This window comes from Anthonomus grandis, chromosome 16 (genome assembly GCF_022605725.1).
Source record: "Anthonomus grandis grandis chromosome 16, icAntGran1.3, whole genome shotgun sequence".
In the NCBI taxonomy this organism is placed as follows: Eukaryota; Metazoa; Arthropoda; class Insecta; order Coleoptera; family Curculionidae; genus Anthonomus; species Anthonomus grandis.
In genome coordinates, this window is record NC_065561.1 from 11,608,113 (window position 1) to 11,633,759 (window position 25,647).

At 33.0% G+C, this 25,647-nt stretch overlaps 1 protein-coding gene across 4 annotated transcripts in view; it reads right to left on the reverse strand.

Annotated features, from left to right (window-relative positions):
• LOC126745595 (protein abrupt) overlaps positions 1-25,647 on the reverse strand; it is a 147,100-nt gene that overhangs the window by 64,362 nt on the left and 57,091 nt on the right. For all 4 annotated transcript variants that reach the window (XM_050453512.1, XM_050453511.1, XM_050453513.1 and 1 more), the window contains exons 3-4: positions 25,333-25,505; positions 12,519-12,702 (exon numbers count right to left, since the gene is read on the reverse strand). In XM_050453512.1, coding sequence (XP_050309469.1) covers positions 12,519-12,702; positions 25,333-25,505 — 357 coding nt within the window. The remainder of the gene's footprint in view (positions 1-12,518; positions 12,703-25,332; positions 25,506-25,647) is intronic.

Genomic DNA, 25,647 nt, shown 5'->3' on the forward strand with positions numbered 1-25,647 from the left:
AAAAATACCTTATTATGGGTCTAATAAACACAAAATAAATGTTTTTTAAGTCCCTTTAGAGGGACGCTGGGCAAAAGGAAAAAAAATAATAAAGTAAGATAACATGTTTATTATGTTTTGTATATAATTACAATATATTTTAGTTATCATGGTAAAGTTTGAGACAAATTTTAGGATGCAATGCAATGTTACACTTTTCGCAGGTCAATTGACTTTTTTTTCCACATAGGGCACGCATCGGCGGTCGGTTTCATTGTAGACTATCAGATGCCCAATATTATCGAATCCTACGTCATGTAATGGTGGAGGCACTCTGGTTTTTCCTTGCAGGGGTTTAGTACCAAAACTTTTCAAAAAACTTTGCGATATGTATCGTCGAAACGCCAATAAACTAACAGAGTCAGGATGATTTGTTTTCAATTTTCGCATAAGTAACCAAGCATTCACAACAAACACATCTAATAAATATAAGACTAGTGGCCAATACCATTTCCTTTGTCGAAATCTTGATCTATAAGCCGCAACAAGACCATCTAATTTGTCCACACCACCCATATATTTATTATAGTTGGCTACTATTTTTGGCTAAGAAACTTAAATCTTCTTAGATCGGGTGACCCTGTTCCAACGAAGTGTGTTAGTTACTTCAGTGGTTTCAAAATTGGATGCAACAGAAACAACTTTATTATCTTTCCATTGTACGAGCATGCTGGTGTCATTTCGATAATACTTATAGGTTCCCCTTTGCTGATTATTACATTCCTTCTTAGTTTGTACCGGACATTTCTCTAAACGATTATCTCTTATTGGCACAATAATTGTTTTTCGATAAATAGTCAAAGAGAGGAAGGCCTGTGAAGTAATTATCCATAAAAATTTTATAACCTTTATCTGAAGGTAATTCGACTTGCTCTAGTAAAGATAGTATTACATCTCCACCCAAACCAAATTTCTTTTCTTTTTCTTTGTTTTGATTTTTCCCGGTATAAATCTCAAAACCATACATGTATCCGCTACTCGAACAAATAGCCCAATATTTATAGCCAAATCTTATGGGCTCACCCCGAATGTAATGCTTGGCATAATATTTTCCATAATATGGCACCATGCTCTCGTCAATGGATAAATGCTCATCAAAGCTATTGTGTGTTCTAAAATTCAGGTTTAGATGATTTATCAAGGGTCTCAATTTATAAAGCCTATCGTCTTGGGGTAATTTTGAGTTGTCAATAAAGTGAATATACTTTAGTAGAGTGTCAAACCGATTTTGACGCATGCTGTTTTGTTATATATTTGGAATATATTCTTCACTCGACCAATAGAGTCTTCTGTTTGGATATTTTCTACATCCCGATAAAAGAAACGCTCCTAGTACCACATGAAGTTCGTCCAGAGTAAAATTTAGTTCTAAATTTTTCTGCCGTGCATATCTATTACTTTCCGTAATAATCAACGTCAAAAGTTCTTCATTGAACAACAACTTGAAAAAATCAACCGGGGTAGTTGCATTTTTTGCATCCTGTGAGGGTTCACTAGGGCTACAGACAATCACAAGGTCAATATTATTTACTCGGCCAGTATCAGGATCAGGCTCCCGCCATCTTGATTTTTGGTACGCGTACTCTGTTTGTTGCTTTGTATTGTTATTGCCTTTTAGGTTTTTCTGAAGGACAGATAAGGGCAGTAAATCTTCAGGGTCAGAATCGTCAAAGTCATTTACGTAAGCTATTTCACATTCCTGAGATAGAATTCCGCGAGGTAGGTGATTTATATTCGCTGCATGCTCGTCGTCAGATTCGTCGCTATTAACTTCGGTCTCATTTCCATCATCTGGAGGTAAAATATAGATGTTAGATTCCGGCAGGTCGTCATCCTCTTCTAAACAGTCCATTAGTTGAGCTAAGGTCAATAAAGGAGACGTAGCGCTTAGCGTCCCTTATAAGGGACACAACATATATAGTAACGTATTTTACACCCGGTTACAAAATCAGGGGTTCGATGACCTTTACTATTTTCTTTTGGATTGAATAAGTAATCAATGCGGAAAATGTTTATTTACACATACATAAAATAAAACTTACCCTTGACCCCTAGTAGAGTACATGGAGGGATCCATTTTCAATAACACATAAATAATTTCGCGAGAAATAGAAAACAAAAACACCTGACACGTCGAATTAAGTCTCCTAAATACGCTTTGCAACTCTAAGTGCTCGATGTATCCCCACTTTTTTTATCGCAAGGAATTTGCTGGTATTAACGGGTATTAACGGGTTAACTATTGAACTCTTAAATAGTATGTTCATAATCATAAATCAAACTAGTAACATGGATCGAAGAAAACTTAAAGTAGTAATAAAAGACCTGCTTTCAGGAGACTTTCCTATACAAGCTAACCAAAGTAGGTATCTGTATCTATATAAAATTATTGGTATATCTTAGGTAACTCTGACGAATGAAAAATCCACAAGAAAATAATGGCGGAACTGAATTTTATAAAGGAGGTAAATACCGGACTAAAGCAGAAGGTTGAGTCACTGGAGGCTGGATAAAATTTGCAGGAAGAAAGAAAAAAGGACGACAATACATAATTACCGAAATTTAACAATAAAAATTCTTATATTGTAAAATATCAGGTAGTTAGGGTCGTAGAAAGCATTCGCTTACGAAAAACTTAAAATGACCTTAAATTCGAAGCAGCTGGAAATTAGAGGATATACTTTAACTTCATTTAAAAAAGCCGAAGAAATAAAAAATCTAAAAAAAAACAATTTACGGATAATATAACATGCATTTTGATAAGACAAAATGGTCCTCAAACACTTTATATCTCTATAAATATCTCAGGTTCTATGGGAGTTTTTGTAATAAAAGACTAAAATATTGGATGAATTAATGGTACAGAGTTATTTTTTAGGTTCAGATCGTTGATTTTACCCGAGTACACAATTTTAGTCTGTCTTGTATAACATTTTTTACCCAAGGTTCAATTAATTTTATAGTAAAAGAAATTATAATAAAAATGACAGTGTTGAGTAGTAAATAGAGTCTAGTAAAAGTTATGTTTAAAACTCATCAATTACCAGTTTCTGGAGTAAACGTAAGCAAGTTTTTTTATTTTATTTACGAACGAGACGCTTAATAATCACCTTTAAAATTTAAAATGATAATAGATTTAGTTGAATTGGTTATTACCACAGGTCACGTTAGTAATAGTAAGTAATGATATCAACTTACTTAGGGGGATAACATTATCAGTAAAAAAAACGGATCAACTAGAGTTGTGTTTTGAATGTCTGTGGAATTTTTTTGTTTCCCAAAAAGCAATTATTCTTATTGATTATATAAGTATTACGGTGTTAGTACGGTGATTTATATAAAAAAACCTTGTTCTTTCACTTCTTTTTAATACCCACTTTTTGAAATTAAGAATGTGGCATATATCACGGCAGAAAGTGTTGAAATAATTGCAATATTTTTTGAAAATAACCAATAAGTTAATAAAAATGTGGAATTATTTAACGACCGACATGAGGACAGTAGGTTGCAATGAAAGTGTGTACTTGGAATTCGTGTCTAGGTTTATTTTATTATATTCTAGGGCATGTTAATATTAAAACAGTAACAGGTGTTAGTCGACGAAGTATTCAAAGAAAATTTGTACTGTTTGAAAAGATGTATTATCTGGTATAAAAACTGAAATAAGACAATTTTAATCGACAATAACAATTTCATAAAATTATGATTGAACGAACTACTAACGATGCAAACTTTTTGTTTAATACGTGTTTCCCTGATAAGTGCTCTTTTTTCTTAAAAGTTTCAGCAGGATGGTGCTTCACCACATTATGCGTTATTCTTTCAACAATCATTTGGATCAAACGTTTTCAGGAGAATAGATTGGAAAAAACGGTGCTATTGAACGGCCACCACAATCACCAGATTTATCACCTCTAGACTTTTTTCTTTGAAGACACTTATAACTCAAAATCCATGAGACTGAATGAGTGCCTTCAAATCACACCTGAAGTACAAGTCTAGAATTTTAAAATAATATGTATAAAATAAATCCCATCCGTATGTTAAAGTGACCTCATTTTCAGTCTCACATTTAGTAACATTTGATATGTTTACCCTATTTACTACGCTACTACTACTGGCAATTTAAAAAAAAAAGTGTAATAATCTGTAATAAAGTAATAAGAGTAAACAGTATAAAGAAACCTTTTCAAGATCAATCAATCCTCCTTCCTATTTCAAATTTTAGGGTTGGTGCCACCCTCTTAGAGGGCTGTTTTTAAAAAAAGCTAATGGACTATTATTTCTCTATGTAAATCTCGCATAGGGCAATACAAATTTGTTCCTTTGTACATAAAATTACATCTCAACAAAAATGAACAAAATTAGTATTTTTTATCAAAAATTATTTTATTCTTTTTATAGGGCATAATTATATTTGGTTAAGAATAAATAGAATAAAGACAAAAACAAAAATTTCAAATGTTCATTTAAAACGACTTTAAATAAACCACGCTACCACTGGTGCAAAAACCTTGACAAAAGTCAAAACCATTATAGCTCTCTAAAAAGTGGCAAACATAATTGTCCCGATTTACAACACTTTTATCGATTATTTATTCTAATTATTTTTGCATATTATTTTATTACCGCGGTTTCACTCCTAAAAATACGCTATCCCACATATTCATATTTACGTAGATTATTATTTAGATTAGGCTATTAACATTTTGCCGTCGAATGCTAAATTTCGGCAATGTACACTAACCAATTTGACCGTACGAAAAACAGATAAATTTAAGAGGATTGAAGACATGTATTTTTTAACCGCGAGGCTATTTCTTATAGGCAAATCCGTTACGGTTCCTAATAACGTCTCATTTGAATATGATATTTACTGAAGTAGATTTTGCAACGTTTACTAATTTATAGAATTATGTACGTAATTAATTAAATTAATTTTTATTTTAGTAAAATCTTCCAATAACACCGTTGTGGCCGTATTGGAAAATCCGTATGTTATGTTGCGTCCTACATACCCACATCGGTCAAATTAAAAAGATATTTAAAAACAATTTAGTTCAGGTGTTTAGGACAACACATTTTATTTGGTATGTGATTATCGTTAAAGGCGATTAATCTGTAAATTTAATTGCATGTAGGTAAGAAGATATTAACCTCTAATAAATCATATATACTTTGTACGAGAGTATATTAAATAACACTTAGCAGTAGTACCATAAAATTACGGTAGTATCATTAAAAGCGTTTTGATTTAATTTCTAACCGAGACACCGGTAATTGCTTAAGAACTAAAACTAATTATTGTTGTTAAATAAATTAACATAACCGAAAAAGCCAAGGCTGCGCAATCGAGTTTGGTAACATAATATAATACGTAGTTTAGAGTAAATATTATACCTAATTAACGTTGTTATGCATAAAATAAAATATTTGCTATATACAAATAATAATTATATGTCTTGTGAAAAAATGTAGCTTAAGGAGTCTACCATCAATATTTGGCGTGGGTGGCATACCAAATAAAATATTTATAGCAGCATTTATTTTTACAGTGAGTAATCAAACTTCTAAAGCAAATCTGATAATAATATGCTAAGATGGGAACATTTACCTCTCTGTATGGGGTAGTGCTAAAAATGGTAAAAAAGAACGGCTCATGCTGTATACATAATAAACACTTCTTAAAGGCAATAAACTGAAAATCTTTACTAGAATTTTAAGTGATATAGACGTACCCTTAATATAGGGTGTTAATTGACCACCAAATAACAGAACAGTTACCTCATTCAATCTCTATCTCAGCTTGTAGAACAGCGTAATTCTTCTGAAGAGTTTTTTCAATAATTGGAAAATTTAAAATGAATGTTTTTGTTAACAATGAGGTATCATAACTATAGTCAAAAGCTTTTGTTAAAACCTCAAACTTAAGTGGAAACGTGGAACTCGTGCGAAGAACACAGTGGGAGATGAAAGAATTTAGTATTAGCTCTCTAATGAAGATTCTTGAAAAAGTATTACAGAACTAATTAATGAAAAAATATTACATCATATCTTCATAATATAAATTCAACGCAACAAAGATAGAGAAATACAAAGAGATAGTAAAAATAATACAAACAAATAGCTTAGTACCGCTCTTAAAAAAAATGCTTATTTTGTGGGCAATGAAGACAATCTACGAGATATCAAATAGAAAACGACGTAAACCATTTTTATCTGAAGATGAAGTAAATAGATCAAGACTAAGCTAATTAACAGAAACTAAACTATAGAAGACAGGAAACTGATGAAACAAAATATGATCAGAATGCGCAAAGCATAAAATTTCAATGCACCTGAATGGTAAAACTCTAACATGGTTCACTAGTAAAAAAATATTTGAGAGTCTGAATTCGGAATATAGGATTTATGTATATATCTAGTTCTAAAGCCTTCCGCTTTACCTTTCGCTTTCCACTTTCCAGCATCTTCTGTTGTTCTAATCTCCTGGATGTAAGTTTCTCTCAGACATTGCTTTTTGCATGGCTCTTATTTAAGATGGTTTTCGCCTTCCTCCTTTTCTCCTCGCAGTTGACACCAGGTTAAGTATTTATTTGAAGAGTTTTTCTTCGACCATTCTCTTGACCTGCTCATATCATGATAGCTGCATGCGTTTAATTTCTTCTATTAGTGTTGTCTGTACTTCCATTCTTCGTCTAATCTGGTTATTAGATATTTTTTCCAGTTTGGATCTTTTAGCTGCCAGAAGTCCATTTCTAGTGCCCATAGATGATATTATAAGAATTTATTCAGATGTTCCACGCTCATATAAAGGGTGTTTCTATAAGAGCGCAAGATTTCAGTGTTCAATAAAACATAGTTTTTTGAAGCAGTATTGACATATTTCTTGATTGCAAAAATATACATTTAAAAATTATGTATGGTACAAGATATCTTGTAAACGGGCGCAAAGGCTTTGGTAGCATATGCGTACCCTTCGTTATTGTATACATGTGATTGTATTTCAGTGATATAGCGTCTACTTTTGGCTTTCAATGCTTCGACGGTTGCAGGCTTTGCTTTTTTCAGATGAATTAAATCGTTAGAACGTGAAGGCCAATTCTGATCACCAAATCGAGAAATGACACGACCAGGAGCTTCCAAATGAGGCATAAGAAACTGTGTTATCGTAGCACAATAATAATTCGCCATTCACCTTACTGCATTACCTTCTTCGTTTTCGAGGAAAAACGGTCCAAATATTCCTCCAGACCATAATGCCAGTGACACGTTGTCGATGCATTGCTTTTTAATGAATTACTCGTGGATTTTCTCAAATAATAAAAGGGAAGTCCCAAATAAGACAGTTTGGCCTATTAACAAAGCCATCGAGGTAAAGGTGGACCTCATTACTAAAAATTATTTTGTTTGCAAAATCAGCATATTGCGCAAGGATCCAATTGGTCAATTCACTTTACGAATAGTGGCAATTAAGCTTTTACCATATTCATAATAGTTTTTAACAATCAGGACGTCTTGTCCTACCGTGTTTACCAGGATGCATACCATAATGCTCTCTGTTTACCAACTCACAACTGTCAACTTTCGATCTGTCACGTCATAATCATGTGACATTTTGACTGTGAGACAGTGCGTGACACAAAACTTGCGTTCTTGTTGAAACACCCTTTAGTACTATGCTATTAAAGATGGAGATGAACAGGAGATATTTTCTTTGTAGATTGAACTTAGCTATATGTATATTTCTCACATGCCTTACTTATCTAATTTTCATTTACAACAGTTAATTGATAATCTCCATTTTTATTCTTTGAAAAGTCTTCGAGTAATAAGTTCGAGATCATCTTAGTCTTGCACTATGACTATCTGACGTGAAAGTGAAGGGTGCAAATGTTCTCTCTTCATTTAATGGTACGCCCATTTCAGAGCAGGATCTTCTTCATTATTTTAAAGCCTTGTTTATATATTTTTTAAATAGCATAAGGAGCGACAGCCATCTTGCCGCAACCGTTTTGATATCAAAATCTATTCTGCGAAATTGTTTAGTAGTTTGATTCTGCCTGCTTGTACATTTGTTTTCCTGCAGCTATTGCCATATACATTGGATATCTTCCAGAACAAGCCACAGTTTATTGGGACTGTGTCATATGCTCTTGTAAAGTCAACAAATAAAAGGTGGATTTTTCGATTCCCTACCATTTTTTTCTCATTGAGATATGATAGAGTCAAAATATGTCGACAGATGCTCTTCCAGCACGAAAGACTGCTTGGTCTTCTATTTCCTGAAGTTTATATTCTCCTTCTGACTTTAAGATTATTTTCATATTATCTACTGGAAATACTTGTAACTTAAATACATTTCTAGTTGTTACATTGGTCTGTTGGGCTCTTTTGATGTAAAGGTGTAAGCCAGGCTTTTTTCTAGCTTAGTGGGATTTATCATTCATTAATGTATCCATAATGCGTCTACATGCTAAGTTGCTTTCACTTGTCGTATTTGTTGTGATGAAACACAGATCTAGTAGAGTTTCTGATTGCCACCTTGCTGATCTGATCTAAGGTAGGGGACTTAAACATATTAATGATGGTAGTTCCGCCGATTAATTGCAAGAGAAAAAATAATTGCTCTGCTATCTTTGGTTGTAGTGTAGTCTCTCATGCCAGTTATGTGCCTTAATATATGTAACGATTTCGTATACATGATTTACATCGCGTATTGCATCAACGAGCTGAGCTGATAGTTAAAAACTTTAATGATGAACAGTTATTTTTAAAACTGGAGACTAGAACGGGATCCTTTAAAAGAAGCAGTAAATGCCTACCATCCGAATAACTCTGTAGCCCATCGTAAATTAAACATGTTAATTTGTAGAAAGCAACTAGAACGCAACTACAACGTGAAATACCTTGGTCACTTTAGACATGACCCTCACGTTTAGAAAACACCTAGGCAATACTACCAATAATGTAACATAATGTTCACCTTATAAAAAAACTGGCAGGTTTTTTACTGGATGGGGAGCAAACGCTAACAGATTGCGAACTGTTACACTAACGTTAGTGTATTTTACTGCAGAAAATTATGTCCCGGTTTGGGATATTAGTGTTTATACCTATTAACTTGAGAAAACTAAACCAGGGAATCATAAGCGGAATGGTAAAATCAACACCACTACCTTGGTTGCCTAAACTGACTAATACCCAAACATCACACACAATGGATTGGTCCAAACTAGGTAGAAATATCCATGGATTCATTATTATGGACATCCTTTGGATAATAATTTTGTACAAGCCAATAGATTTTAAATTATCTGTGTCTAATGCACTTTTATTGGGTTTCCAAAAGATGTTTTAAAAAGTATAGTTAGGTTGCCTAAGTCCAGTGTAAATTTTTTTTGAGAAGCTATTGGACCCATATTTTTATAGACATCAAACATCCATTATTGATCAAAAGATGATTTTTCACATCGCATCGCATCACGTTAATATGCATAACGTACCATGGATTTAGAAAATTATTAATCCCACAGCTTAAAAAAAAAGAGAAACCATTTGACAAATATTAATAAACTGGTGATCGATTAGACATTCATCTTTCCTTAAAAAGTTTATAGGATATACTATGGATTTAGGTAAATTTCAAGCCCATGGATTGAAAAAAAAATTGAAAAGCAATTGGACGAACGGAAATGAAAAGCCAATGGACTCCTATTTTTCTAGATTCATTAGACGTTCATCTCTCATCGAAAACTGCATCTTCATTTTAATAGATACATTAGACGTTTTATGGGCTTAATAATTTGCATTGGACATTGGGCAATTCCAATGTATGTGTTTACAATGAGAGTACTGGTTAATGAACCTGTTTCGCAATTGTACGGACGTCCAATAGACTTTTTGCTCCGAAATTTAGGTTATCATTAAACCTCTTCACAGAAAATAGACTTATTCACTTTTTATTTTGTTTTGTAATTAATTGGATATATCATAGATGACGAAAGGTTACTATCTATTGGATTTTCCATTTTACATATCCCTTTGCATTAACAAATTATCTGATCAGTCGACAATTTTATTTATGGCTGGCAAAGCTTGTGACATTTTTATTATCCTGGACTGTAAGATCCAATGGTTTTTTTAAAAAATTAAATGGATGTCCACTGGACGTTCATATTTCAAAAAAAAAAGAAATTTTTGGATGTCCATTGGATAGATTATTGATGCTGCCTGGGTATTGCACCTCCTTCAATTAGACGAGAGGCTGCTAGTGCGAAGGAATTCCAAAAGTTCCAAACATTCCAACACTCATGCACTACAACCCCATCTTGTTATGTCGTAAATGATAGTCCGGCAAGACTAACTGGTTTACAGGGACTATTTCTAGAGAGTTGAGTTTGTTCGACAGTCTTGATTTTAAAGTTTTAAACAACATGAACAAGCCCCTTAATCTGATAGGTTCCAGAAACCCTGCTAAATTTAAATGATGAAAAAAAGAACCTATCAGGCCGGCTTCGTGGGTTCTCTGTATGGTCAGTTGTCTCAGTCACACTCACTCACTCAGTAGTAAAACATTTAAATAGGATGTTTATTGAAGTCAATATCTTACTTGATCACAGAGAAAAAATCAGTTGGGTTGGGTTTTTAAATATTTATTAGCCCGTAAGTCATTTACTGTTTCGGAATATTGCGTTAACACTCAAATCCAGAAAAATGATATTTGTTCTGGATTCGATCGTTTTAGACATGTTTTGAATGTTGCCTAATTAATGCATTTGAAAATTTAGAATTATTTACTTAAAATGATTTTGACTTGAGTCAATTAGTTTGCCTCATATGAATTTTTCTGCAGTTAATAATTACTTAAAAGGGAAATTTATTTTACTTTAGAGGAATTTAAACACCCAAATTCCTTAAATAAAATTTAAAAAATAGTTTACTATGGGGTTTTGGAAGGAACTTGCAGACACTCAAGTTCCAAAAATTAGACAAAAAATTATTTATTTAGAGGCATATGGGTGTAAATTGGAGAAATTTAGAGCAATTAGGTGACACTCAAACTTCTGGAATAAGGCCACAAATTCCTTTCTTAGACGCAGTTAATTAAGAGAGTCTTAGAGCAATTTGGAAAAAACTTGGAGGTATTTGGGAGTAATTTGGAGAACTTTGAAGATACCCGATTTCCTGGAATAAGCCAACAAATTATTTATTTAGGGGCTTTTAGGCGTATTTTTAAGAAGATAAGAGTTAAGACTCTATATTGGAAACACACAGAAGCCTGGAATAACATAAAAATTTACTTTTTTTAGAGGTATTTGGAAATAATTTATAAATCTTTAGTTCTTGACTACAAAAACACTTGCTCCACTTAGAGTGTAATTTAAAGAGCTGCAGAGCAATTTAGATACCCCTTAAGGCCTCGAATTAATTAAAAATTTACTTCTAGGCGTTTGAGAGTAATTTGGAGAACTTTCGAGCCATTAGGAGACAACCAAATTCTTTGCAAAAAAATTTAAAAAAATCTTGGCGTCTCATTACTGTTTAAGAGTATTTTGGAAAGGCTCAAAAGCCTGGAATAATACATATTTGCTTTCTAATATAACGTTGTTGTAAATTAGAGTTATGGAGACGACATCCACCTGTGAACTCCGACGTTATTATCGATCCAAGAGTAGAAGGCTTCTCCCTCTTCCTTAAGCTTTGGACAGCTCTTAACAGATTTTGCAATGGCTATGAAAGAAGTGCCCACATGCAATACAAATAGAGACTCACAAACAGCATGCGACTTAATTAAGGATCGTATATATCAAGAGCAATCCAATAGTTAAAGGATCTCGACATTGACGTTTAATATAATAAGTGATTGATACCGACTGTTTACTATTTACCATGCGATAAATAAATAATAAATTATTGTGTTAATGCATATAAAAAGATTAAAGAAGTACACACTATTTATTATAGTGTGAAAGCCGTACCTCATTATAATTTTTTTTAATATCAGTTATATCTAAAAAGGTCAAACGATTAAAAAAAAAAGAAATTGTATCTCATATGTGTAACAAATTATTATATTGCCAAAAAACGCAGGTGTGTCTTAACCGGGTAGCCTTTAATTATAATAAATATCGGTGTTTTATCTTTTCGTGCACTATTGGGCAAAATTTTGCAAGAATAATTTAGTATGGTATACAATATTATTATATATTCACCTGTCTAGCGATAAACTGCTATATAATAATTAGAAAACGCTATTAAGAGGTGATTTTAAACTCTGCAATTTAAATTTTTGTAAACTGTCCCAGATAAAAGTGAATATATGGAGATACTTTCATAACCTTCCACAATAAGCATTTGAATAAATTATATAAAAAAAAATTCCATTCGTAACTTCATTTTGTTTAAAAAATTAGATAATAACAAAATCTGTGTATATACATTAGATAACGATAATATACCAGGTATTTGGTACTTACCGGTGAAATTTTTTGTTCTGAGGTAGCTAAGGGATTTGTCGGCGTTGGAGTGGCTGTGGTGGTCAGTCTTTGGCCAGCACCGGCTGGAACGTCAGCCAACCCCCTTACTTGGAGCATTTGCGCAGTCTTTAGAAAATCTGTAAGGTGTTCTTGGCCTACATGAACTTCTCCATTATACATAAACCTGAAATAAATTAGGAAAGTTATAGATTAACCCTTAACTGGTATGGTGGGTCAATTATGACCCCATCCAAAATAAAAAAAATTATTAAAGAAAAACTATTGCAAGTGGCAACACTGCCTTCCATGTATTCCTCGGCCGTACTGAGTTGAATATTTCTGCGTGGCAGTCGCGTTTGAGTTTTCGTTTAGCTAAGGTCTGTAAATTAAATTGGTCAAAATTGACCCCGCCATAATTTTTTGGGTTTTCCAATTTTTTAATGTAATGGCTTCTTTAAAGGATAAAAAGGCACCACTAACAGAGCACCAGTTAGAACAGCTTGCTAACACTTTTTTTGATAATGACAGCGACATTTCTGATACCGAGACTATCGTTAGTGAACATATTTCTGCAAGCGATAGTGATTCTGAACCGGGTGTTGGTAATTTGCCAGATGAAATAAATTTGGATATTGAACCAGATATTTTGGAAGATAGTAGTGATGATGAGAGTGAAATTGGCGTAAGAAGCTACTATTATGGGAAAAAGAGAAAAAAATGGTCAACAAAAGCTCCTGCCACAAGCCGTGCTCGTGCAAGCAATATTGTTTCGCATCTACCAGGACTTTCTGGACCAGCACGAGTTAACAAACCAAATTCAGCCACAGAAGCTTTTAAGCTGTTAGTTGACGATCCAATAATCGAGCAAATTATCGAGAAGACTAATGAAAAAATAACGAGCTTGCAAGCTAGTTATGGGCACAATGCCTTATCCTGCCAATTTTTCAATCATGTTGAGGAAACCGAAATGTTGGCATTTTTTGGTCTCCTCTTCTTGGCAGGCGTATTCAAGTCGAACCACGAAGATATTAATTCCCTTTTCGCAACTAATGGCACGGGTTGTGACATATTTCGTTTCGTAATGACTGCAAAAAGATTTAATTTTCTCCTCACAGCTTTGAGATTTGATGATCCAGACACCAGAAGTCAGCGCATTGAAGCCGGAGACAAGCTAGCCCATATTTCCGATATATTTTATCGCTTCGTGAATAATTGTCATACAAACTATTCATGTGGGGAATATGTAACTGTGGATGAAATATTGATTGGTTTTCGCGGTAATTGTAGATTTCGAATGTTTATCAAAAGTAAGCCGAAAAAATACGGAATCAAAATGATGTGTCTCTGTGATGCTCGGACGTATTATTTAGTAAACGCCTTTGTTTATACCGGAAAAGACACTCAAATGCAGAATCCTAAAAAGCTAGCCATCCCACCCTCAATGTTCTTTCTTTAGTTGATCCGATAATAAAATTTTAACCGAAATGTTACTGGGGATAACTGGTTTTCTTCTTTAGAGCTTGTCGAAAAGCTACAATGCTGTAAACTTACTTATGTCGGTACTATCCGAAAAAACAAAAGGAACCTACCAAAGAAATTTTTGGCAAATAAGCAGCAACCGGTTTATTCTCCGATTTTCGGATTAACCAGAGACGTGACTTTGTTATCTTATGTTCCAGTAAAAAATCGAGCAGTTTGTCTTATATCAAGTTTTCATCATAATGATAGAATTTTGGACAGAGAAAATAAACTTCCAGACATGATAGATTTTTACAATATTACCAAAGTGGGGGTAGATGTATTAGATCAAACGTGTGCAAATTATAAAGTTGGTAGACGCACTAGAAGATGGCCGCAAGCAATTTGGTTTCGAATGATGGATATTAGCGCTGTAAATAGAAGTATTTTATAATAATAATGCTTATCCAGAGGCTGAAATGACACACCAAAAGTTTCTAGTTACCTTAGGAAGAGATCTAATACATAACCAATTAATTCGCCGATCTCAAATGGCGAAAATATTCCCAGGGAATTAAAAGCACTTATTCATCGAATTGGTCAGATTCCAGAGATAGGTCCAGGCAGAAATGAACATGGGGAAAGACCACCTAAGCGTGCAAGGTATTCTAATTGTCCACGCAATGATAATAAACAATCACTTATATGTGATAACTGTCATAAATACGTTTGTAAAAATCATTGCGTAAAAAGAATTCGTTGCAATAATTGCCAATAATAGAAGGTTCAAACATGTTTGTTAGTTTTTTTATAAACCTTTTAAGGATTTTATTTTTAAGTGTTTTGAACGCTTTCACATTTATTTAAGAACATCTTCTTAATTTCTCACCTAAATTTTGTGTTTTTTAGTTTATTTTCGAGTCATTTTGAAAAAAGCCTATTTTTTAAAAAACCTTATATTTTTTAGTCTAGCTTTATTTTAAGTGCAATTTTTTTGGTTTATATGTGCTCAGAGTTGTTAATATATTATTATTTTTAAATTTGTTTTTGTTTTAGTTTAAAAAAAAATCGAAAGTTTTAATTTGACCCCACCATACTTGGAACGTGATTTTTTCCGCCATACCAGTTAAGGGTTAAGTAAAAAGAGCTGGCTTTGATAGCATTTGGTTTTACCAGAGCCATTTTTACACAAACACACATATACAAGTAAGAAGACTTCACTGTTTATCAGGATATTGGTGTCCTCTGCATACAAAACAAAACGACCTAAGCCCTCACGTGACCTCTGATCATCATTGATAGGTTATTAAGCCCATTCTTTAATTTCTTATACGTAGTTATTTATTTTTAAAAACTACATTAGCATACTCTCTTTCATTTAAGAATGACAATTCAGATTCTTACTCCACAAACAGCTTCTCAATCAATTTTTTTTTTCATTTAACAGGTATGACTAACAACTTGCCCAAGCAAACAACATCCGATCACACATCCACTCTGACGAACCACCGTTAGTTTTAATTGAATTCACGTATAAAAAATGGAACAAATCAATCATGGTCTTAAACGAGCACCTAATGTTTTAAATTAATAACACCCTGCTTTGGCATTTTTTTGTTTAGATTTAGTTAACAACATTACAGATCGAGTCTCGCTTTGGATATGGTATGTAGTTTATTACACGTTATTAGAGCATGGTTTCGTGTACATATATTTAATCATTGGTTAATTAGGTTTAAACATATTAAGCTCCAAAAACTACTGCAAATATTAATTTAAAAAATTCTATTTTTAACACCTAAAAGAGTAACACTTGAAATTCCAAAACGAGTATTAGGCATAAAAAAATGTATTTCAATCGTCTCAGAAAAACATTAATTGTCCTACAGCACAATATAAATAAAAGGGTATACGAAAAGTTAATTGCTACCTATAAAATATTATTTTAGTAATTACCGGATCCTAATAAATATACTAACTCTTAATTAAAATGTCCAGATTTTAAGGTCTTTGGCAATTATCGGAGTCACGAAACGAGAGAAAAGCAAAGGCTGAATTAGAAAGTCTATTAGGGTCTTAGATTAAGGGCTGTATGGTCGGTTAAATAAATATTTTAAGAAAAAGCAATATAAGCTAAAGGTTAATTTCTGACTATGAAGATTTGTCACAAACTTGTTTAATTAGTAAAATTATCTACTACCAGTAGCGGTTAGGTAACCTGCAAATATAATTTGAAGTAAATGACATATTTCTAGGCGATTCTTATATTAATCGACAGTATTGATATATTAATTTACCTCACTAAAATATAGTTATAATAAATGTTTTAAAAATTGTAACTATTAAGCATGAGTCGAATAACTACTTGGGTTCTCCTTCTTTTAATGACGTTATTCAATTTCTTTAGTTACTCAGTAACCTTTTCATAATGATTCAATAGGTGATTATATATTTTTATTTACAAAGGATTGAAACGTGTATTCGTCACATACTTGTAACAGATAATTATGTATTAATTGCAATCAAATATTGATGCAGTGAATATTCTTAACTAGTAAACTATTAAAACCATGTAAAAAACTCATATAAATATATCATGATATACGCTTTTAAAAATAATTTCACAGAAAGAGGTCCAGGTATAGTATATTTGTTTGTTCTTTATTTCTTACTGTATTATTTTATTATATTGTTCTTTTCTTTTTAATTTCAATTTTAATATAGATAGGTTTGTCTTTTAAAACCAAACTGTTTTAATATATATTTATTCTACGTCAATAGATGCAATAATCAATAAATAATTTTATATATTTAATAAACTGTATGTGGCTAAAGCTTTCTAATAATTGGTCCAGAGAATATGCACAAGAAAAGGTTAATGAGTGAGTCAGTCAGAAAGTAACGTTTGAATAGAGCGTGTGAAAGAGGTGTTACAGGTGGCATGAAGGTGCTGAATTAAATAGTGGTGAAAATTAGAGAAACGGTTGATCTTTAGAAGTATGGCTATTATGAGTAAGTTTGAACAGATCTATATTATATTGCGCACTTTTGGTGCCCGCACAATTAGGTGTGAAAGCTTCTGTTTAATAAGGGACGAATGCGCAATTTATCGAGTGCTGGCTGTTAAGACTGGGAGCTTTACCTAGAACTCAATTAACACAACTAAATATGAGATTACAATAGAAATATATCCTCTGTCTAATTTGTTGAGATGCTTACTGTTTTGCGACAGTGGAGCGTCTTTTTTAGGTGACACTAGCTAGTCTTTAAACAAAGAGAAATCCTATTGCCGTATATCTAAATATTGGAATGTGACATTATGTCAATTGATGTAAACTGAGATATTGCAAGGGGTCGAGGTTTTCCAGTGAGTATATTTTAATATTCCAAAAGTTGACAGAACAGTAATTGCTTGTGTTATTTTTATATGATTGAGTTTTTGTCTGACTATAAGATGAGCAGGACTGTTGAGTGAATAAACAATTGCAGACACTCATTGTCTTAGAGCAACTTTGACAGCTAATAAACTACATTTTAAATTTGATTTTACATTACAAACTACCAAAACATGAGAGTTTCTTATTTCTCATTTCTTAAAAGCAAAAAAGGTTCTATCCAAATTATAAACTCAGCCAAAATAAAGATTTTTGCTACCTATTTAGAGCTATTGATTTTAAGCTTAGGCTATACTAAATTAAATTAGTGTATTAAGGTGCAAGTTAAAGTTTCCACCTAAAGGGTTGTCCCTTTGACCTTTTTCGTAATGTTTGTCTTTTTAGCAAAACTTGGCTTGCTTATATTGAGCCTAAAATTTTGAGTGAGTAAAAAAGAAGTTGACTCATAAACACGAAGAAACGCTGGTATGAACAGTTTTATCATGGCCACCATTCAACGACGAAAGATGATAGCTTTTAAAAATGACTAAATAAAGAATGGGTTGCAATGCTTTGCAAAAATAACTAAATAAAGAATGGGTTTATCTGGATACTCCGTAAGACGAAAAGCAGATCAACCAAGATGGTACCTGCACACGTGCTTTTATTTTATTTTAAATTTAGCATGGCGTTACGGTTTGGTATCTCCAACTAATCTTAGTAGTATCTTCAACCAATATCAAAATCAAAAATTAAAAAAGTATTTATTTTCCAAAAAGTCCTTTTTCAGTCATGAAGTTTTGAAAGACATTGCAATAGTAAGAAAATAGGTTTTTTTCGATATTAAGTATTAAGAGGTTTAAGTCCAGCCAGTGTTTAATCATGGCCATGACAATCTTACATCTGTCAAAAGCAATTAGAAAAACAGTGTCATTAGCATAATAGGACCGAGCACTGTGCCTTGTGGATCACCACCCTCAACATATTAAGGTCGACTTGAACTTTTTCCAATTGTTACAACTTGCATTCTGTTGGCTAAGTAAGACTTAACCCCTTGTTGCATGATTTTTTATTTTTGTCGGAAAAAAATATATAAGATAAATCAATACCCACACGTAAATGGAAAAATAATTAAAAAATTATATATTGTGTTTTTATCAAAATTTTTAATAAAAAAGTGTATGTACCATATACGAAGCGCTATGCACTAACTATTTTTTAATCCATACTGAATAAGTTTTACAAACTTATTCAGTTATTCACTATGGAATCGAATGAAACAATTTCTGTCTTTATTTAAGCAAAGGGGTATTTGGCACTTAACACAATAAATGTACGTCTGGGATTTGCACTCTGGATGCTTGCATCTATTTCTGTCATTCTCTCTCCATTCTGGCAAATGATCGATTCCGTCTTTTCGAACTTCAGTTTGAGGTATTTCAGTCGTAGGGCCACGTTTCTTATTTTGCAAATAAGCATTTTCAAGATTGGCGCTAGGTCGTCCACGTTTCCTGGTTAATACATATTTCCCGCTGTTGCATAAGGCATCTGCAATAGCTACTTAAAAATCTGCAAGTGGCATATATATATCATTTTGCCTTCTTCATAAAAGCCAACTATTTACAACGCACATGTCCATAAAATGAAAGAAAATGAGAAGATACCATTTCTTGGATCTAATTTTAATGCGATAGTAACCGAGCATAGAGTCTAATAAGTCTACACCTGCCATGTATTCATTATATTTCAAAATTGTTTGCCGGCACTCCAAATTCTTGTAGCATTTCTCACTTCTAAAAAATCTTTGCTTAGTTCCTGTTGGCTGTGAACCGACGTAGGATGATAAAGTTCAAGAGACAATTTTATTATCATACCAGCAAACGGTACTTAACTTTACATAGTCTTTAATAGCAGTTTTCTCCTGCCAAGATCCTCGTCCAAGTTCTTTAAACTCTTTTTCTGACAGCATTTTACATCCTTGAACTCGATTCAAGCGCACAGTTTTAAGAGGATGGATACCATTCTTGGTTAAGTAAACCATAAGCGGGACGCTAGTAAACCAATTATCAAAAAAAATCTTATGATTTAGGTGTTTCGGGACTCTTTCAACAAGTTTCACCACCACATTACTACTAGTTCCCAAATCAGGAGCATCGACAGGAACGATGTTGCTCTGAGAACCAGCAAAAATGTCGAAACTGTAACTAAAGCCGGAGATCCAGAGGATTATATTGTTTGATTGTCGATCTGGCCTTAGTGGGAATAATTTGTTCATCGACCGCAATATATTCTTCAACAGGAATTATATTTAGTCTTTCTTGTAATCTTTCTAGTAAAGGTCTTATCTTGAATACTTATCATTACCGGGCTTGCCACGAGGTATAAAATTATCATTATTATTAAAATGTATACATCGTTTGATTTCTTCCCACCTGTCCCACCTGTTACTTCCCACCCTAGATATGGCGGGGTGGCCTAAATGTGGTGACCAATAGTTCCTAGCTTGAGGCAATTGTATGATCGACATATATAAACACATGCCAATGAATTGTTCTATTTCATCATCTGTAAGGTTTGCGGGACGGTTTATATGTTTTTGTAAGCAATATAAATTTGATTCGGTAGTTATCGTCGATATAATTTCATAAGTCAAGAAGAACTTAAAAAACTCTGATGGTGTCTCTAAATCAGCAACCTCTGGGGCATATTCAGGTTGCCCGTAAATTCAAGCTCCTTTGGATTTTTCCTGAGATTTCCGGTTCTCCAGGATCCTGGATTTATCTTCTTCGCAATTTCCTGAAGTATATATTTTAAATATATTTTCACTATCATCAGACTCCACATCCATTTCAGGAATGGTTATCTCGTCATAATCTCCTTCAGGCATAGAGTCATCACTTTCGTAGGCTAATATATTATGATGGTTTATTGGGATATTATTGTCTTCATCATCTGACAAATCAGGAACATCACTTTCATTATCCTCCGGTACATCCCTAACATATTTGCTGTTAATTCCGTAAAATATTTTCGGATCCATCTGAAACCAATCAAACTCTTATTACCACGTATATGTGCATGATATCCCATATATGCATCAAAACAATTGGTTTGAACATATTGGTTGAACTCACTTTCAAATGAAAGTTCAACAAATAAACTATAAACGTTTATTTTTTTAATCACGAAACTAACTTTTTACTAAACAAAAATGACACTTTAAAAACATAAACATCGACTACACCGACAAATATGTGATTCTCAACTGGCAAAGCGCGCCAAAAAAGCGTGCTTTGTTGCCGCAATGTCGGAATTGTTTTCACGTGTTTATTCCTCGGTCCCAAATATGCTACATCATGCATTTATTTAATTTTTAGATTCTAGGATCTTGAAAAAATATTAATTTTAGTATGTATCATATATGACACAATATGCAGCAAGGGGTTAAACAGAGCCAGTGAAACACCCCTTGTACCAAAATTTTCATTTTCATAATAAGAAAAACGCTAATCGCTTAAGTACTTTGTTAAAACTGTCGACTTTAAAGTGACCTTTGCAATTGCATTCTCGGTATTTTGCCTATTGTTTTTTTCGAGAGATCACTCAGTCTTAATTTTATACATTTTTCACGAATTTTAATAACATTGCTAGTAACGGCGATCGGTTATTCCTTCTTTTCTCCAGATGTTGGGAATATTAACACTCGCCTGGCTGAAGGTTCCTTGCTTTTGCGTTATAAAAGTTGCTTTAAGAGATCTTTTTTTCTTCGAATGTTGCATCGGACAGAAAATCTATGCTTCTGTCCGATGTATGATGTGGCAATTGGATTAAGCGTGTACTGCTGTGCATTATCTGGAAACCTCTTTGCTTGTTCGGGTCTCTTTTCAATGTTCTTTTGTCCTAACTTGCAGTGGTCACTTTGCCTCACTGCTGTCTAATAGGCATTCTCGTTTGGTCTTCAATACTAAACCTCGTATAATTATCTACGAAGTACAGGCAGTCTTGTCGAATTTTCTGAAAATTCTCCTGATTTTTCCTAGATGTACGGAACCGCTGAAAATCCTGTAGGATTTTTCAGTTGAGGTGGCTCTTTCCTTGTTATTTCTGCTACTTTCCTAATAGTTGTCTTTATTAGTTTGCTTGGATACCCGTTCTGCTGTAAGTCTTTGATGGTGTGCTTTATTTCCCCGTTGAGGTTACATATCGTTGTTGCTTATTGTGGCAGATGATTCCCACCTTTGTTGAACTACGACAATTAAAGGCGCACTGTAGGTCCATTGTTGTTCTTTACAAGAAAATCTAACAAGAGTATGCTGACCCCATCATATATTTGGATTGAGCTGTCCTTAAAGCATGCTCATCGAACCACTATATGTATGTTTGCCACTACTAGAGATAACGGCGAGCCCATTGAAAGTCCTTCGTCCTAGGTGCAAATCTATCCTTAAATTGAAAGTAGGAGTTACAATGATAAACTACTAAAAGGTTTATCACTCTCTCCAGTGGAAGTCCAGTGTATTCTGCAAGTCTTGTGTCCAATCTGAGTCTTTCTCTGGTGATGTTAAAGGGTTTGTATAAAGACCCTTAACATCAAAGCTTACTAGCTTATCAGTGGGTCTAACGCTAGTGGCCTGAAGGAGTTCGACCAAATGAGATGAGTTTCGTACAAAAGATTCGTGGTGTTCCCTTGTAGCGGCTGAATAATGCTAAAAATCAATTTGGCCAGTTCCGCTGTTGACGACTCCCTGAAGCTAGTAATGGGCTTCAAAAGGCTCTTGTTTCTCATAAAAATGTGATATCTTGCGATGGTATGAAGTGAGTTTGATCCGCAATGCGTCAGAGAGATAAGCAGAATAGAGAGCCCCCTTTGACCCCCTTTTGAGAGCGCTGTAAATTCTGCCCTCTTATATCTGAGGTTCTTATGAAAGATTTTTCATCAGTTTCCATACATTTCATGGTTTTTTCTATGATGATTAAAAACTTTATTATGTATCAAGTCGCCTTAATTAAAATCGTATAAACCATTCTCCCTTTCGTCGTCCTCCGAAAATTGGTCGCTTATATCTGAAGTTAGACCATTTGTTACAGCCAACTCTTTTGTGTTTTTTATGACTTTGTTTTACTAGTACTTTTTTAATGGCTAGTTTGCATGGTTAGCGTTGCAAAATTTCTCCCTTTTCTTTTACTTTTTTTGCTAAATTTTTTTTAATGTAATTTTTTCGCTATATTTAGTTTTCTGCCCCTTTGAGCCCCTTTTGTGGCCTTTCCTTCTTTTTTTAAAGCCTCTAATAAAATTTCTGCTTTTTAGCTTCTTCAGGACAGGACAACCAGAAAGTCAAAGGAATAAACAAGAGATCACGAACAGGAGCAAATAATCAATTTGTGTATTGAGCTCTATTCACTTCGGTTTTATAAGAAAAAAAACAAGACATGGATATAGTTTCAAAAAATTAAAGCTAGCGAGGCGAGTTAAATAGCAAAAGAATAAGTTTGTCAAGATATTTTATTAGAAGAATATCAAGGTAACTCATCATGAGGTTTAGGTATCCTTGGATAAGTATAAAGACCATCAATAAGATATTTGATAAATATTTAGCTTTAAATAACAAAATTATTCGCATTGGAACTCGCTTCTTAACCATGATAGTGCAAGCTGATACCCATTACCTAAAACAACTAGCTATTTTACCTATTTAACTGGCCAAAGGGTTTAATTGATGGGTTATCATCCATACAGCCCTAATTTACCATCAAGTACCGTGGCTAAAGAAACCATTGATGAGTTCAAGGCCATGTTTTGGAGGTACCTCAATGGGAGTAGAGAAAGTGTTACGAACATTGGTTCAAGTGTATGCAAAAGTGTATTGATCAACATAGATAATAGTTTGAAAAACAGTACAGTTATTTTCAAAACCCTATACAATATATCAACGCTTAATATTAGCAATTTCCTTAATAATTTTTGTTTTAATGTCCTGAATATAGTTCTTGGTTTAACAATAAAGACTTTTTCTTTAAGTATATATATGTCATCACTGGCCAAACATATTAGGCAAATGCTTATATTTCCAAGGTTACGGGCATTTCCTATTGAAATACATGTTTAAAGTTACCAAATGTCCGCCCAGTCCGCCCTAAGTCGGGGACCTATTTCTTTGGATCTCGGTTGTTTGATTTTCTCGGTCTATATGGAGTTTTCGACTAAGATATTTATGTAGTGACAACATTTCAATGCTTATCATTGGAATTTTTTCATTTGCCACAAGATTGGTTACAAATTGGATCTTCGAAATAATTATCTCCAACCACTTTTGAGGTTGTTAAAGTCTTTCCAAGATTTGCGTGGCTTTGTCGCAGTCTGATAATAAAACAATATCATCTGCAAATTTTAAATGGCTCAGATCATTTTCGTTTATACTTACGCCCATGTTGTCCTATATTATTTGTTTTGTTTAAAGTCGTAAATACCTTTAGCGATATCGGGTCACCTTATTGGACACCACGTTCTATTTTAAATTTGTTTGTATTCTCATTGAGTCTCGTACAAAATAATCGCGAGCCGTTAGATCTGGTGACCTTTCAGGCCAGTCAATATCTCCTCGTCGAGAAATAACGTGAGTCGTAAACCATCTTTGAAAAGAGTTTAAGGCCGATCTTGTGGTGTGTAAAGTAGCATTATCTTGCTAAAACAACGATTGGTTGTTCTGTGGAAATCTGTTTAATTGGTGACTCAAAAATGATTAATCATATCGAGATAATGAGCGGAATTAACCATAATAGTGTTATTATTCTCATCTTTAAGAAAGCAGGGACCAATAATGGTGTTAATACAAGGACCACCTTATATAAACAGCAACTAGTGTAAGAGTATAGTTTACAATTTCCAAAATAATCATAATTTTTTTAAAAGAGTCAAAGCAAAATAGATTTGATAATGGTGAATCTATATATCCTCTGTCTGTTGTATGACTTTAATTAATATATATTTGTCTGTTGGGATTTTATACATTTTTCTGATGGTCTCTCGTAAGCCTTTTAAAAAGTAATCTATAAGACTCAATTGCTACTGTTCTTGTAAGTGATTTAAATTAATCTATTTAATCTTTTTCAATTGAAGTAGAAAAATTATTAGTTTAACAGTAGTTTCTTCTTACCTGCTATTTTGATACATTTATTATCAGAATCTGTAATATTATTTGTCACATGAATTTGTTTATTATTTGAACGTGACCAGATCTATTAAATAATAGTGTTTCTAACATATTCAATCCTTAACTTTCATAATTGGTTGATAGCGATGTTTTATGATCAAGTTTTCCATATTGAGATTAAAATAAGTGATGAAATATTTTTCTATCGAGACTTGAATGAACTTCAATAACTTGAACTTCATTACTAGTGAAGAAAATAAATGAAATATTAATAGAAGATAATTCTTATTACTATAATGGCCGTGCATCAAATTTAATCTTGGCAGGAAGTACCTTAAAGGTGATCAATTTTTTACACTTGTCATTCTCTTTTAGTTTTAATATTAAGTAGTACTTTTGAAGAAGTCTCTGTCGTTAAACAAGTTAAATAATTATATTTTACAGATATAACCAATATTCTTTATTCGCTATAACTAATTATTAATAAAAATCTAAATATTTATTTAAACAAATGACGCAATTGTTTTTTCAAATTATTTAATAGATTCAAATAAACCTATCCGTTAAGTAAACTGAGTAATAATATTAAAACCATTATTAGCGGTTAAATATTTTAATCTTGAATTAATTAACATTTAAAAAATCAGGCGGGACGATTAGAAGGGAACGACAACTTTTAACTGCTCCAATCATTTTTTTGTAAATTAAGTGTGAAATTTTTATTAGCCATAAAGTAGAGGATGTTGTCGATTTATTTAGCATTTGAAGCAGAACCATGAATAATTTATTATCATATTATTTTGTAAAATAATAATATAAATATGTGTTTACCTTAACAGACTTTCCATATCTTTGTGTTGAACATCCCTTAATATTACTATGGGATGTTGACAGGGATTTGCTTTTAGTAACCTCCTGAAATAGGGACTGCATGCTGATAGCACCACCTTGTGTGCCGTGAAGGAACAACCGTCGCAGGCGAGGGTTACATCTACAAAATCCTCCTGAAAAAATGTAAATAAGTATTAATTTAAGAATTAGTACTAATAATAAAATTCATTATAAAATATTAAGTAATATTTGCCCCAGATACTCAAATTTATAACTATAACCACTATGTACAATAGATAGCAATTATTATTCTAA